The sequence below is a fragment of the Anabrus simplex genome, chromosome 1 (genome assembly GCF_040414725.1).
Source record: "Anabrus simplex isolate iqAnaSimp1 chromosome 1, ASM4041472v1, whole genome shotgun sequence".
Classification (NCBI taxonomy): Eukaryota; Metazoa; Arthropoda; class Insecta; order Orthoptera; family Tettigoniidae; genus Anabrus; species Anabrus simplex.
In genome coordinates this window covers 1,365,120,096-1,365,132,251 of record NC_090265.1, presented here as the reverse complement: position 1 = coordinate 1,365,132,251, position 12,156 = coordinate 1,365,120,096, and the positions used below count along the sequence as shown (strand labels likewise).

The 12,156-nt window shown below is 35.7% G+C and overlaps 1 protein-coding gene across 1 annotated transcript in view; it reads right to left on the bottom strand.

The window, feature by feature from the left end:
* Window positions 1-1,282: 1,282 nt before the first annotated feature.
* The window catches only part of LOC136858350 (glutathione S-transferase 1-1-like), an 89,050-nt gene continuing 78,176 nt past the window's right edge, over window positions 1,283-12,156 (bottom strand). Inside the window, exons 5-6 of the mRNA XM_067137824.2 lie at window positions 10,985-11,149; window positions 1,283-1,729 (exon numbers count right to left, since the gene is read on the bottom strand). Coding sequence (XP_066993925.2) covers window positions 1,583-1,729; window positions 10,985-11,149 — 312 coding nt within the window. The 3' untranslated portion in view covers window positions 1,283-1,582. The remainder of the gene's footprint in view (window positions 1,730-10,984; window positions 11,150-12,156) is intronic.

Genomic DNA, 12,156 nt, shown 5'->3' with positions numbered 1-12,156 from the left:
CAAATCTAGTGTTTTAGTATGATTGGACACAGTTATATTCTCGAGACCAGAACAGAAGTTGCATCTTACATATAAAGCCATGGGAGGTCCTGGGATTGCCTATTACCGTTTTGATTCTAATATGAGATGGATTTTTATGTTTATGTTTTTAATGTTAAAATGTCCTTCTAAAAACTACAGTCGTTTTATATGTGCAGCATAACAATGAAAAATTTTGTATCATTTCCCACTCATACTGGCTTGTGCAAAGAGTGCCTCAGCGCATTTTCCAGCTGAGCTCAAGGTCATGAATAAACCAAAATTCTGGAGTTCTGAATTATTTTTTCCTCTTTCCAATTTGCTTCTAATTAGTGACAGGGAGAATTGAATATAATGCATTTGCAAACTTTTGAGAATCGATACTTACATTCAAAACCATATTATAGAGTTCAACATAACCTTTAAAAGTCTATGTAGGCCTAAGTTATGCGATAAAAGACTTCCAGAAACTTACTACAAACAATATACTGGCAACCAAATTACAATGGAAAATAAAAATGTAGGGATCTTGCCATCAAGCTGGGCAGTTTTAGTATCAGATGTGCTTTATTTAATTTGATTAGACAATTCAAAACTTATGATCAATTGTTGTTTGGCTTGATGTTAATTTTTAGATGTTTTAATGAGCTTGGCTGATCAAATTTGCTGGCCTGAAAGAAGTTTTCATGGGAAACTGACAAATTTTCCCTGGTAAAAATGAATGTAAAGTGTCCAGTTTTTTAACTCATACAATTCATGTTTGAACCTGACCATGCAGTCTAGCTTGCCTGCCTCTCACCCAGAGACCCCAGGTCCAATTCCTGGCCATGTCAAGCAAATACCTGGATATGAGGTCTGATTCAAGGTCCACTCAGCTTATATGATTACAATTAATTGAGGAGCTATCTAACGATGAGATGGTGACCAGGGTCTAGGGAGACAGGAATAACAATCAAAAGGATTTGTTACACTGACCATGTGTCACTTCGTAATCTGCAGGTCGTCGGGCTGAGCAATGGTCGCTTGGTAGGCCAAGGCCCATTAGGTCTGTAGTTTGGCTTGGTTTAGGAGTGTTTGTAAGATTATAATTATACATATTTCATTATTGTGATTTTTATCCAAATTGTTGACGATTTTAATTTGTTCCCAGATTTTCTGTTTTCCCGCATTGTACGCTTTTTCCCCGTGGTCCCTCCAAAAACGGAGAATCGAGGTTCCACTGTATTTTTTATAAAATAATATTCTGATGCATAAAACAATAATGTTTAGCTGAGAAATTAGTATCACGTACATAATCATTTTAATGACATATTAACTGTGCCATAGAAAGATATAACATACACACTCTAAAATGCAGTTGAATTGTTCATCTACTGGTTTTACACATACTTTTGTAATGTCTAGAGTTCAAATGATCTCAAAATAATCTTGTTACAAGATGATATCTGGACTCTTTCTAAAATGAGTGCCAAATAGGATCTTTTCTCATTAAAAACTGAAATATACAGTAATACTGAAAGGTAGTCAAAATGTTTTGTAGTACATGGAAACAACACAGAACACTTCACTTCTTTGAAGTAAGATTTTCAAACATCTTCTTAAACTCCAAGCACCCTGAATGGTTAACCTCATCGTAACCTTTCATTGTTGCCTTAGCTCTTGCAAAATACTTGGACACATTAGGATATCTGCTGATGTCGAATCCCAAAATCTGAAAAGAAAAGGGAAATGAAATGATCAGCATTTCAAAAGCAAGTAATTCAAAGTTAACGTGAAAACAGTGAGAAAGACATTCAATACAGAATACTCTTCTTCCTCTTCTACTACTACTCCCTCCCATCCTGGTGGAGTTGCTGGTGTGAACTGTGTTACACATATGGACTTTGCCCTGTTTTATGACCACGCACCTTTCATGATGCCAACCCTGTGTAGAGGGTAATTGAAGAGGAGTGTGTTGGAACAAACACAACCTCTCAGTCCTTGAGCCAGGAGAATTAACTGGATGTGATTCAAACCATGACCTGGCCATAGATTAAACTTTGGACCCATTACAGAAGAGACAGTTCAGGATTAAATATAGTTCAAATAATTGTCTCACACAATTAGAGGGAAAATAAAGTATAGTATAAACTGTAGCAGTTTGTTTTGATGGTCCTGTTTCATTAATGTTATTAGCTCTAGAGCTATATTATCATGCCTGATACTATTAGTATTAGCAGGTGCAACAGCCATTACTGCACTTGGAGTTAGAATGAAGGCAATTACCCCTAAAAAGCCGGGCAACATCGTACCCGTCGTGAGGAGGGACTTCACTTACTGGAACTGAGGATTTAAATGTTAATTCCCCAAATCATCATCATCATCTACATCAATTGCTAGTACCACCAGGTGAGTTTGCCGTGCTATTAGGGGACGCAGCTGTGAGCTTGCATCCGGGAGATAGTGGGCTTGTACCCCACTGTCGGCAGCCCTGAAGATGGTTTTCCGTGTTTTCCCATTTTCACACCAGGCAAATGCTGGAACTGTACCTTAATTAAGACCACAGCTGCTTCCTTCCCATTCCTAGGCCTTTCATATCCCATCGTCGCCATAAGACCTATCTGTGTCGGTGCGACATAAAACAAATAGAAAAAAGATTTGCTAGTACCATATGTCGAATAGTTTAAAATCAACTTAAATGCTTTCCAGTCATATATTAACTCTACTAATTCTACCAACTCAGTATATGCTTTGGTACATACTTCAAGTTAACTGTATAACTATGCCATAAAATGATGTGATTCCAATCACGTGGTGTGAATCCCATCATTTACATTTTTCCAATAATAGGAAATGTTGGTATGGCACTATAACAACAGAATTGGGATTGATAAGGAGAGATCATAATGGAGGAGAACTGGTTAGGTTGTATAATTTCATGGTTTCTCATTTTCACACCAGGCAAATGCTGGGGCTGTACCTTAATTAAGGCCATGGCCACTTCCTTCCCACTCCTAGCCCTTTTCTACCCATCGTTAATCAGTGTTTTAAGCTCTAGACGAACTGGTCTACAATCACGGTAAGTTGTAGTGCACATTACCAACAATTGTCACTGTCAGCAGATATTTTTCATGTGTGCTGCACTTGTGAAGTAATTTCAGATAACTTCAGTTGCTGACAAGTATCTCAGTGGCAGAATTGTTAAGTTATGTATTTTTACTTTCATACAAATATCTCAAATACTACTCTTTATTTGCAAGTCCATAGTTAACGCTGTTTTGACACTATCCATATCTAATTATATTACAGTTTTGCAGGGTGAATCTGATCATGTAAGTTTATAAGAAGGTTCTGAGACCAATTTAAAAATCAGTGTCCTACACAATCTTTCAAACATATACTTTTTCTGTCTTAGGTGCATGCCCATTTTCCAGAAAGACAAATTAAACATTACTATCAACGATTTTTTTCTCAAAAATGTTATTTCATAATGTGTTATCTTCAGTGGTGCAAATAAAATATTAATCCACTTTTGATACAAATTTTACGATGGTGAAATAATTTACTATTCATTCTGCACTCGATTTTTCCCCTTGCCTTTTCTGCTCCTTAATTTTATTTGCCTCATGCTCCTGTACATCACAGTTAGATAATGTGGAGGTAGATACGTGGTAAATCTATATATATAAATATTGCCATAAATGATCGTGGAACCGGGCGAGTTGGCCGTGCGTGTAGAGGCGCGCGGCTGTGAGCTTGCATCCGGGAGATAGTAGGTTCAAATCCCACTATTGGCAGCCCTGAAAATGGTTTTTTGTGGTTTCCCATTTTCACACCAGGCAAATGCTGGGGCTGTACCTTAATTAAGGCCACGAGCCCCTAGCAAAAAAAAAAAAAATAAATGATCGTGGAGAAAATCATCTTTATTGTTTACAGTGTTTTTTTTTATCACTTAAAACTTGTGTAATTTAGATTAGAATTAAAATTAAGTGTATTGTACTGTTTTTTTTACAGATTTAGACTGCAATAAAATGTGATAAATAGTTCTGTTCTTATATACAAAACAGGTTAAACTGACCATCATCATCATCATCATCATCATCGATGTCCCACTCCAGTCGCCTGGGTGTGGTTTAAACTGACTAACAATTAAATTTAAATAATAAGTGAAATTTTGGACAATATATAAATTCATTTGTGGAAATAACATCATCAAATTTAAATTGCCAAAATTACAAATTTAATTTGTGATCTAACTGCAATAAAAGAAATCTTTTTTAATTCCCAATTTTTTATCAGATTCACCCGTTTACAGTAGTTTAAGACCCTTATGATGAAGCTGGGAAGCAGAAACAAGTTCTTCAGAGGCTGAGAAGAATTGTAATTGATAAGAAGAGATTATGATGGAGTAGAAGAACTGGTTTTGGCTGTACCGAGTCCTATGGGTATGGAAGTAGAAACAGCAAAGGTGAGAAATTAGTGGACTTTTGTAAGAGAAATGAGATGATAGGGAAACATGCAGTTCTGGAAAAGTAAATCAAGAAAAATAATAAGATATGGCTGGGGAGAAATATGAATGGAATCACTTGTAGATTACTTGTTGATAGAGAAAAGAAAAAAGAAGGAACTACTAGATGTCACCATAATGCCAGGAAAATCATTGGACAGAGACCACAGGATAATAATTGCAAAGTTAAGAATCTCAAAAAAAAATCAGTAATAAAGGAAGTTAGAGAAAGAAGAATTAAGGTATGGAAATTGAAAGAAGAGGAGAATAAACAGACCTATTTGGAAAAGTTAAAAGCCAAGATCCCAAAATCAGAAATAAGAGGCACAGAAGAAGAACAAAAAGATTTTAAGGATGCATTTGTGGAAACAGCTGAAGAGATCTATGGGAGGCTTAACAGTAAGAAGAAAGCAGAAGAAGTACTGTGGTGGTAAAAGAAAGAGCTTTAAAGAAGATGATAAATGGAAAATCTGCAGGAATGGATGAAATAAGTACAGAAATTATTCAAGCTACTGGAAATTTGGGAATATACTGGTTAAGTACGGTGTTTAAATCAGCTGTAGAAAGAAAAAAAATCCAGTTATTAGGAAAAGGGTATTATTGTCCCTATATTTAAGAAAGGAAACTGGAAAGATTGTGGAAACTACAGAGGAATTATTCTGACTTTGCATGTTAAGGAATGTGTTTGATAGAATTCTAGATAACAGATTAAGGTTACTGCTGGAATCTCAACTCAAAGAGGAACAATAAAGATTTAGGAGTGGACCTGATATTTGTAATGTGACACATTGTGGAAAAATACGGGGAATACAACAAAAATCAAATTCTAACCTTTATCGACTTGAAGAAAATATTTAATTGTATTCCCAGAGATAGGATTTGGCTGGCCTTGCAGAAGGTCAAAGGGTTCACATAAATTGATCAAGACTGCAAATGCACCTGTAAAGTTTGGAGCAAACAAGGAGAGACAGAAGAATTCAAAGTTAACAGGAAAGGGAGTGTACTATCACCTCTTCTATTCATTACCATCTTGGATGAAATACTCAAAGTAATCGAAAAGAGGACTGGGGCAAGTACAATAAAAGCATTGTTACCGGTATTTACTGATGACACTGTGCTGTTAGGTGAAAGTCAATAGGACATTCAAGAACAGACTAACATACGAAATGCAGTGATTGAAGAATGGGGAATAAAAATGTATAAGGGAAAGGGCAAGATGATTGAGGAATGGAAAACGAGGTGACCAGTTCAGGGTGAACCACTAGAGGTAACAAGTTCATTTTAGTATTTTGGGAGTGTGATATGGAAAGATCGAATAATGGCAGAATAGTGCAGTTAGCTGGGGGGTTTTACCAGAATGTAAGAGGACTGTTATGGAGTAAGAAAGTGCCAATACAATGCTCGGAAATCATGTACAAGAACTGCTTTCAACAAATCTTGATGTATGGTACTGAAACATGGGTAACAACCAAAGCAGAATGAAGTAAAATCCAGGCAAGTGAGATGAAGATCCTAAGAAGTATGCTGATCAAGACAAGACAGGACCAAATAAGAAATGCAGTAATATAAGGAACACTAGGTGTATTCTGAGTGCGAGAGAGTAGAATTATCAAAACCGAGATGGTATGGGCATGTGAAAAGAATGGGAGGAACAAGGACAAAACTATCTTTACATCAAGCTGTTTTCAGACCAGTTTTGTTTTACAGGAGTGAAAGCTTATTCATAAGTTAGGAGTAACAGATATGAAAATAGCGAGAATGATTGCTGGTACAATCAGATGGGAACAACGGCAGGAGTGTACTCAGAATGAGGAGATAAGTTAGGAATGAACTCAATGGATAAAGCTGTATACATAAACTGGCTTCAGTGGTGAGGTCATGTGAGGTGAATGGAGGAAGATAGGTTACCTAGGAGAATACAGCAATGGACTCAGTTATGGAGGGTAAGAGAAGTAGAGGGAGACCAACATGACAGTGGTTAGACTCAGTTTCTAATGATTTACAGATAAGAGGTATAGAACTAAACAAGGCCACAGAACTAGTAATAAATAGAGGATTGTGGCAGCATAACGGTCTATAATGAAGATGTATGTATGTAGTTGGTCCTGCCCATGATGATCGATTATCTACCCAGTCATATGCCAGGGATGAACCTTAACACCCCTTGTAACAAATGCTGGTTGGAACTGACGTGTGAGTGGCTGCAGTATGATATATGATTTACATTTATTCTTTAATCACTTTAGGTTCTTTGATTGTTTATTTCATTGTTCGACCCTCTCAATGCTTTTCATTGTGAAGAAGAATTCTGTTTTTGTGTATAAAGCTCTTCTCTGCCAGCCATAGAACAGAACAATAGTTCTCAACAACAGCAGCAACAATTGTAATTAAATTGCATACTTTTATACTTAGAAATGTATTTCAGTTCTATAAAATGTTATAAATTGGGTTTCGAGTAACAATTACTGTCTTATTTATGACCAGCAAGATACCCGTGCTTCACTACGGTATTATACTGAAATTTATAATTGAATGCTTATTGTTTTATATATAATCTGCCAAAATTCGTGATCTGATTGGTTTTCTGAGAGAATCCGCCAAAATTCGCCATCTGACTTGTTTTCTAATAGATTACGGCAAGTTTCCTCCAATTTTTCAATCTTTCTTTCCAGCAATCAATTTTGTACTTCCCGGGCTAGGTCCAGGTATTCCACCTGGTCAGTTGGGTCCCTAAATCTTTGCCATCTCTTCCTATAAGCATTTTTTAATATGGATCAAATCCTTCAGGAGATCTGGCATGGTATTGTCTTGGGTGCCTTGGCGGTACTGAACCCACGGCCGGACTGCATTCTTAGTCATTACCCATCCAGGACCCATTTCCAGCGCGTCCGCACATTTGACGACTTTCCAGAACATTATTATTATTATTATTATTATTATTATTATTATTATTATTATTATTATTATTATTATTATTATTATTATTATTATCATCATAGATATTTTGGACCCCATAGCAAGATGCAAGACTGCTACTTGGCGGTAAATTACATCTGCAGCCATTGTCATTGTTGACAATGTGACCAGCACCATGTCGCGTGTAGGCAAGTGTGCAGGATTTCTGGCGATACAAATTACATACTTCCGTGCATTATTGACCTTATTATAGAGGTGAACAATTGGACGGTCAATCTCATTCCTATCGTTTATTTCAAGGTGTTTAAATGTTTATTTATATGCCAGGAGAATCTACTGTAATCTAAGAACGTTCTCTGAAGTAAAAGATGGATCTTGAAAACGAACCCAGGAAAGATTAAAGATCAGTTTATGATCAGAATAAGTACATCAAAAATCTACAGCCTGCTTCCAGTCATTCGACAGGGTCAGGAATGGAATGAATAAAGTCCCCATGTAGCGGCGACAATAGGAATTGTGCCGGCTGCCGAAGCCTGTCGCCCTCCTCTGGGGCAATGTATAATGAATGACAAATGAAATGAAATGATATTGGACAGTGTTGCTGGAATGAATAACGAGAGGGAAAACCGGAGTATCTGGAGAAAAACCTGTCCCGCCTCCATTTTGTCCATCACAAATGTCACATGGAGTGACCGGGATTTGAACCACGGAACCCAGCTGTGAGAAGTCAGCATGCTGCTGCCTGAGAAACGGAGGCTCCTTATAAGTACATTATGAACAGTAAAATCAATTGGTCTCACCTCCTTTTACACCCCACTGTTGTTAAATTTATTTATCCCCCCCCCCCCAAAAAAAATTAAAAGAAGGCATGTTTCTTTATGTTTAAAGGAGATTCTAAACACCAATGTTCACGTCTATTACCTTCAGTTTTGAGCTATATGTATCCCCATAAAAATAATTCACTTTTTTTCACTTCCTTTCACACTCCTCGCCCCCTCCCCCCAAGTGAATTTTCCGGCAAAAAACTTGTTTCTTTAATAGTAAAGGATCCTCTAAATACCAATTATCATGACTCTAACTTCTTCAGTTTTGATTTATGTGTCCTCATGGAAGGAATTCAACTCCTTTTCACTCCCACCCCACAAGATGATTCCCCCTCCCCCTCAAAAAAAAACGCATTTTTAAAGGAGATCCAAATACCAATTTTCACGTCTGTAACAACTTTAGTTTTTATTAGATGTAAGTATTCTCATACAATTAAGTCAATTAATTTTTCAATTCTTTCAACTCCCCCCCCCCCCCCTCATTGGATTTTCCGAGAATACGTGTTTCTTTACTTTTAAAGCAGAATGCAAATATCAAATTACACATCTGTAACATCTTCATTTTTGAGATATCAGTAGCCTAATTAAAAGAATTCAACACCATTTTCAGTGACTTTTACCCCCCCCCTCCACTCAAGTGGTATTTTGGAAAACTAAAAATACACATTTTCTTGATTTTTAATAGAGATAAAGAATACCATTTTTCACTTCTGTAAGATGTTAAGTTTTTTGAGATATACTGTAGAAATTCTCATTTTAAAATTTCACCCCCTTTTTAGTTCCCCTTAAGTGGAGTTTCCAAAAACAAATCACCTATGTTTCTTTATATTTACAGGAGATTCCAAATACCACTTTTTACATCTGTAACATTTTAGGTTTCTCACGTATTCTGTAGATATAGTCTTTCAAAAAATTCACCAATATTTGTCACTCTTGTTTAACGGCCATTAATTGGATTTTCCAAAAACAAAACCAAAAAAAAGGTGTTTATTTTTAAAGTAGACCCCATATACAAATTTTCAGTTCTGTAATATCTTCAGTTTCTGAGATATATATATCCTAATTAAAAGCATTCAACCCATTATTCACCCTTTTACACCCATCCTATTGGGATGTGTTCCTTTATTTTTAAAAGAGATTCTAAATATCAATTTTTGCATGTGCAAACTTTAAAATTTTTTTTAGATATAGATACAGTTATTTTAAAAAATCACCCCTTTTTCACACCCCACTAGTTGGATTTTCCAAAAGCAAAAAAGTATGTCTCTTTATTTTTAAAAGAGATACCAAATACCGATTTTCAGGTCTGTAATATCTTCAGTTTCTGAGATATAAGTATCCTCATTGAAGGGGTCAACCCCCTTTTCACCCCTCCTATTTGGATTTTCCAAAAACAAAAAATTCATGCTTCTTTATTTTTAAAGGAGATCCTAAATACCAATTTGTACATCTGTAAACTTTTCAAGTTTTAAGATGTAGATACACTCATTTTAAAAATTCAACCACTTTTTCACCCCCCCATATTTGGATTTTCCAAAATGAAAAAATACCTGTTTCTTTGTTTTTAAAGTAGATCCCAAATACCAATTTTCAGGTCTGTAAAATCTTCAGGTTCTGAAATATAAGTAGCCTCATTTAAGGCATTCAACCCATTTTTCACCCTTTTCCACCCTTTCCATTGGGACTTTTCAAAAAAAAAAAAAAAAAAAAAACACGCGTTTCTTTATTTTTAAAGGAGATTCTAAATACCAATTTTTACATCTATAAACTTTAAAAGTTTTGAGATATAGATACACTCATTTTAAAATTTTCACTCCCCCTATTAATTGGATTTTCCAAAAACAAAAAAATATGTGTTTCTTTATTTTTAAAGGAGATCCCAAACACCAATTTTCAGGTCTGTAATATCTTCAGTTTCTGAGGTATATGTATCCTCATTAAAGGCATGCAACCCCCTTTTTACCCATTTTCACCCCTCCTATTGGGATTTTCCGAAAAAAAAGTACATGTTTCTTTATTTTTAATGAAGATTCTAAATACCAATTTTGTACATCTGGAAACTTTCAAAGTTTTGAGATATAGATACAATCATTTTAAAAATTCACCCCCCTTTTTACCCTCCCATTAATTGGATTTTCCAAAAACAAAAAAATATGTGTTTCTTTATTTTTAAATGAGACCAAAAGTACAAATTTTCAGGTCTGTAATATGTTCAGTTTCTATGATATAAGTACCGGTATCCTGATTAAAGGCATTCAACACTTTTTTCACCCCTCCTATTGGGATTTTCTGAAAACAAAAAAATATGTGTTTCCTTATTTTTAAAGAAGATTCTAAATTCCAATTTTTACATCTGTACTGTTTGATCCTAAAATCATGGTAATACATCCAGTAGAAAGCAATAAAGAAGAGCCATAATTATCACTGAATGAAAACAGTCTATCAGCACAGTTGAGTAGCAGCTGTTCAGTCATTCCCGTCAAAACAAGCACAAATGGTCTGAACATTTTAAACATCTTGACAGCACACTCATGCGAATTTTAGTTTATTTTTCAACATTTTAATTTTTACTAGGTCCACTAAACATAGAATACAGTTTCCAAACGCCATTTCCAGATTAAATGATTTTGACAAAGTGTGCTGATACAGACTGTTTTAAATCAATAAATTGTAGCAATAAAGAAACTTTCATCAGGAAATTCACTAAATTAGGTAAGTGGACATCTACAACTGAACTTACATCAGCAGTTGACACAGAAGAAACAACAGCAAAATCAGCAATAGTGAGGTTATTGCCAGCTACCCATTCCTGGTTCTCAAGAAATTTATCTAGAAATTCATAGGCTTCTTCTAGTTTCTTCAATTTGGCTGGATCATAATCAGTTCCATCTACGATGACAGGATACTAGAAAAATAATTTATAATTTCACTTTAAGAGAATCCCTTATTTCAAATGTGTATATTTAATTTCAGTATCATAGCTACAGTATTAGTTTTTAATGTGGAGTGTGGGTTCCTTCCTTTGCCAGGCAGAAAATTCCTGAGGACAAAGCTGGTTGGGCATACAGCTAACCATTCCATCCCACTTTATGCTGAGGTTATAGGCAGTAGAAGTTTTTATCTTCTACTCCTACAAGGGACATCATGGCCTGTATGGAGGTTTCTTTGCTTCTTTCTGTGAGCAAAATGATTAATGAAATATATAAAAATGATTTGTTTGCTAATCTTCAATGTACTCAAAAACTACTGAACCAATTTTGCTGAAAATTTTGCTATTTGTTCTTATTACTCTTGAGAGAGTTTAGGAAGTGATTTGAATGAAATCCAATAGCTAGTTTTTTTATGATGGGTAATTTTATGTAGTTACTTTAATTACAAAGCTGCACCAAGATTTGGATCGACCTTGATGGACAGATTGTTGCTAGGCAACAGCAACTTGCTCTATATCATGATAGTCTGGTAAGAAATGCCGTCCATACTGTATATAGGAGGATGGGAACACGCCTCCATGTTTTATGAAGTACCTTTTCACATCTCCTTCTAAACCACTGGAGCAATTTCAACCAAACTTGGTACACGTATGGCTTACTATCTCTGGAGACAAACACTGTGGGGGTAAGCCACACCTAGCACCTGTACGGGTGGGAGTGGGAAGGGGGTAGCACATAAAGATAATTGAAAATAGTGTTGAAGCCATAGTTTTCAGGGTCTCTGAGATGAACAGTGACACTATGGATGCCGTTTAATTCGAAGTTCAGCCCCCATCAGCATAGAGGGTGAGAAGAAGATATCCAAAAATGACCGAGGTTATGGATGTATGTGTATATGTTCCAGCATAGCTCTCAACCAAACTTACTACACACGACTCACTATCTGAAGAAAAGTACTGTAGGGATCAGACACCACTAGCAG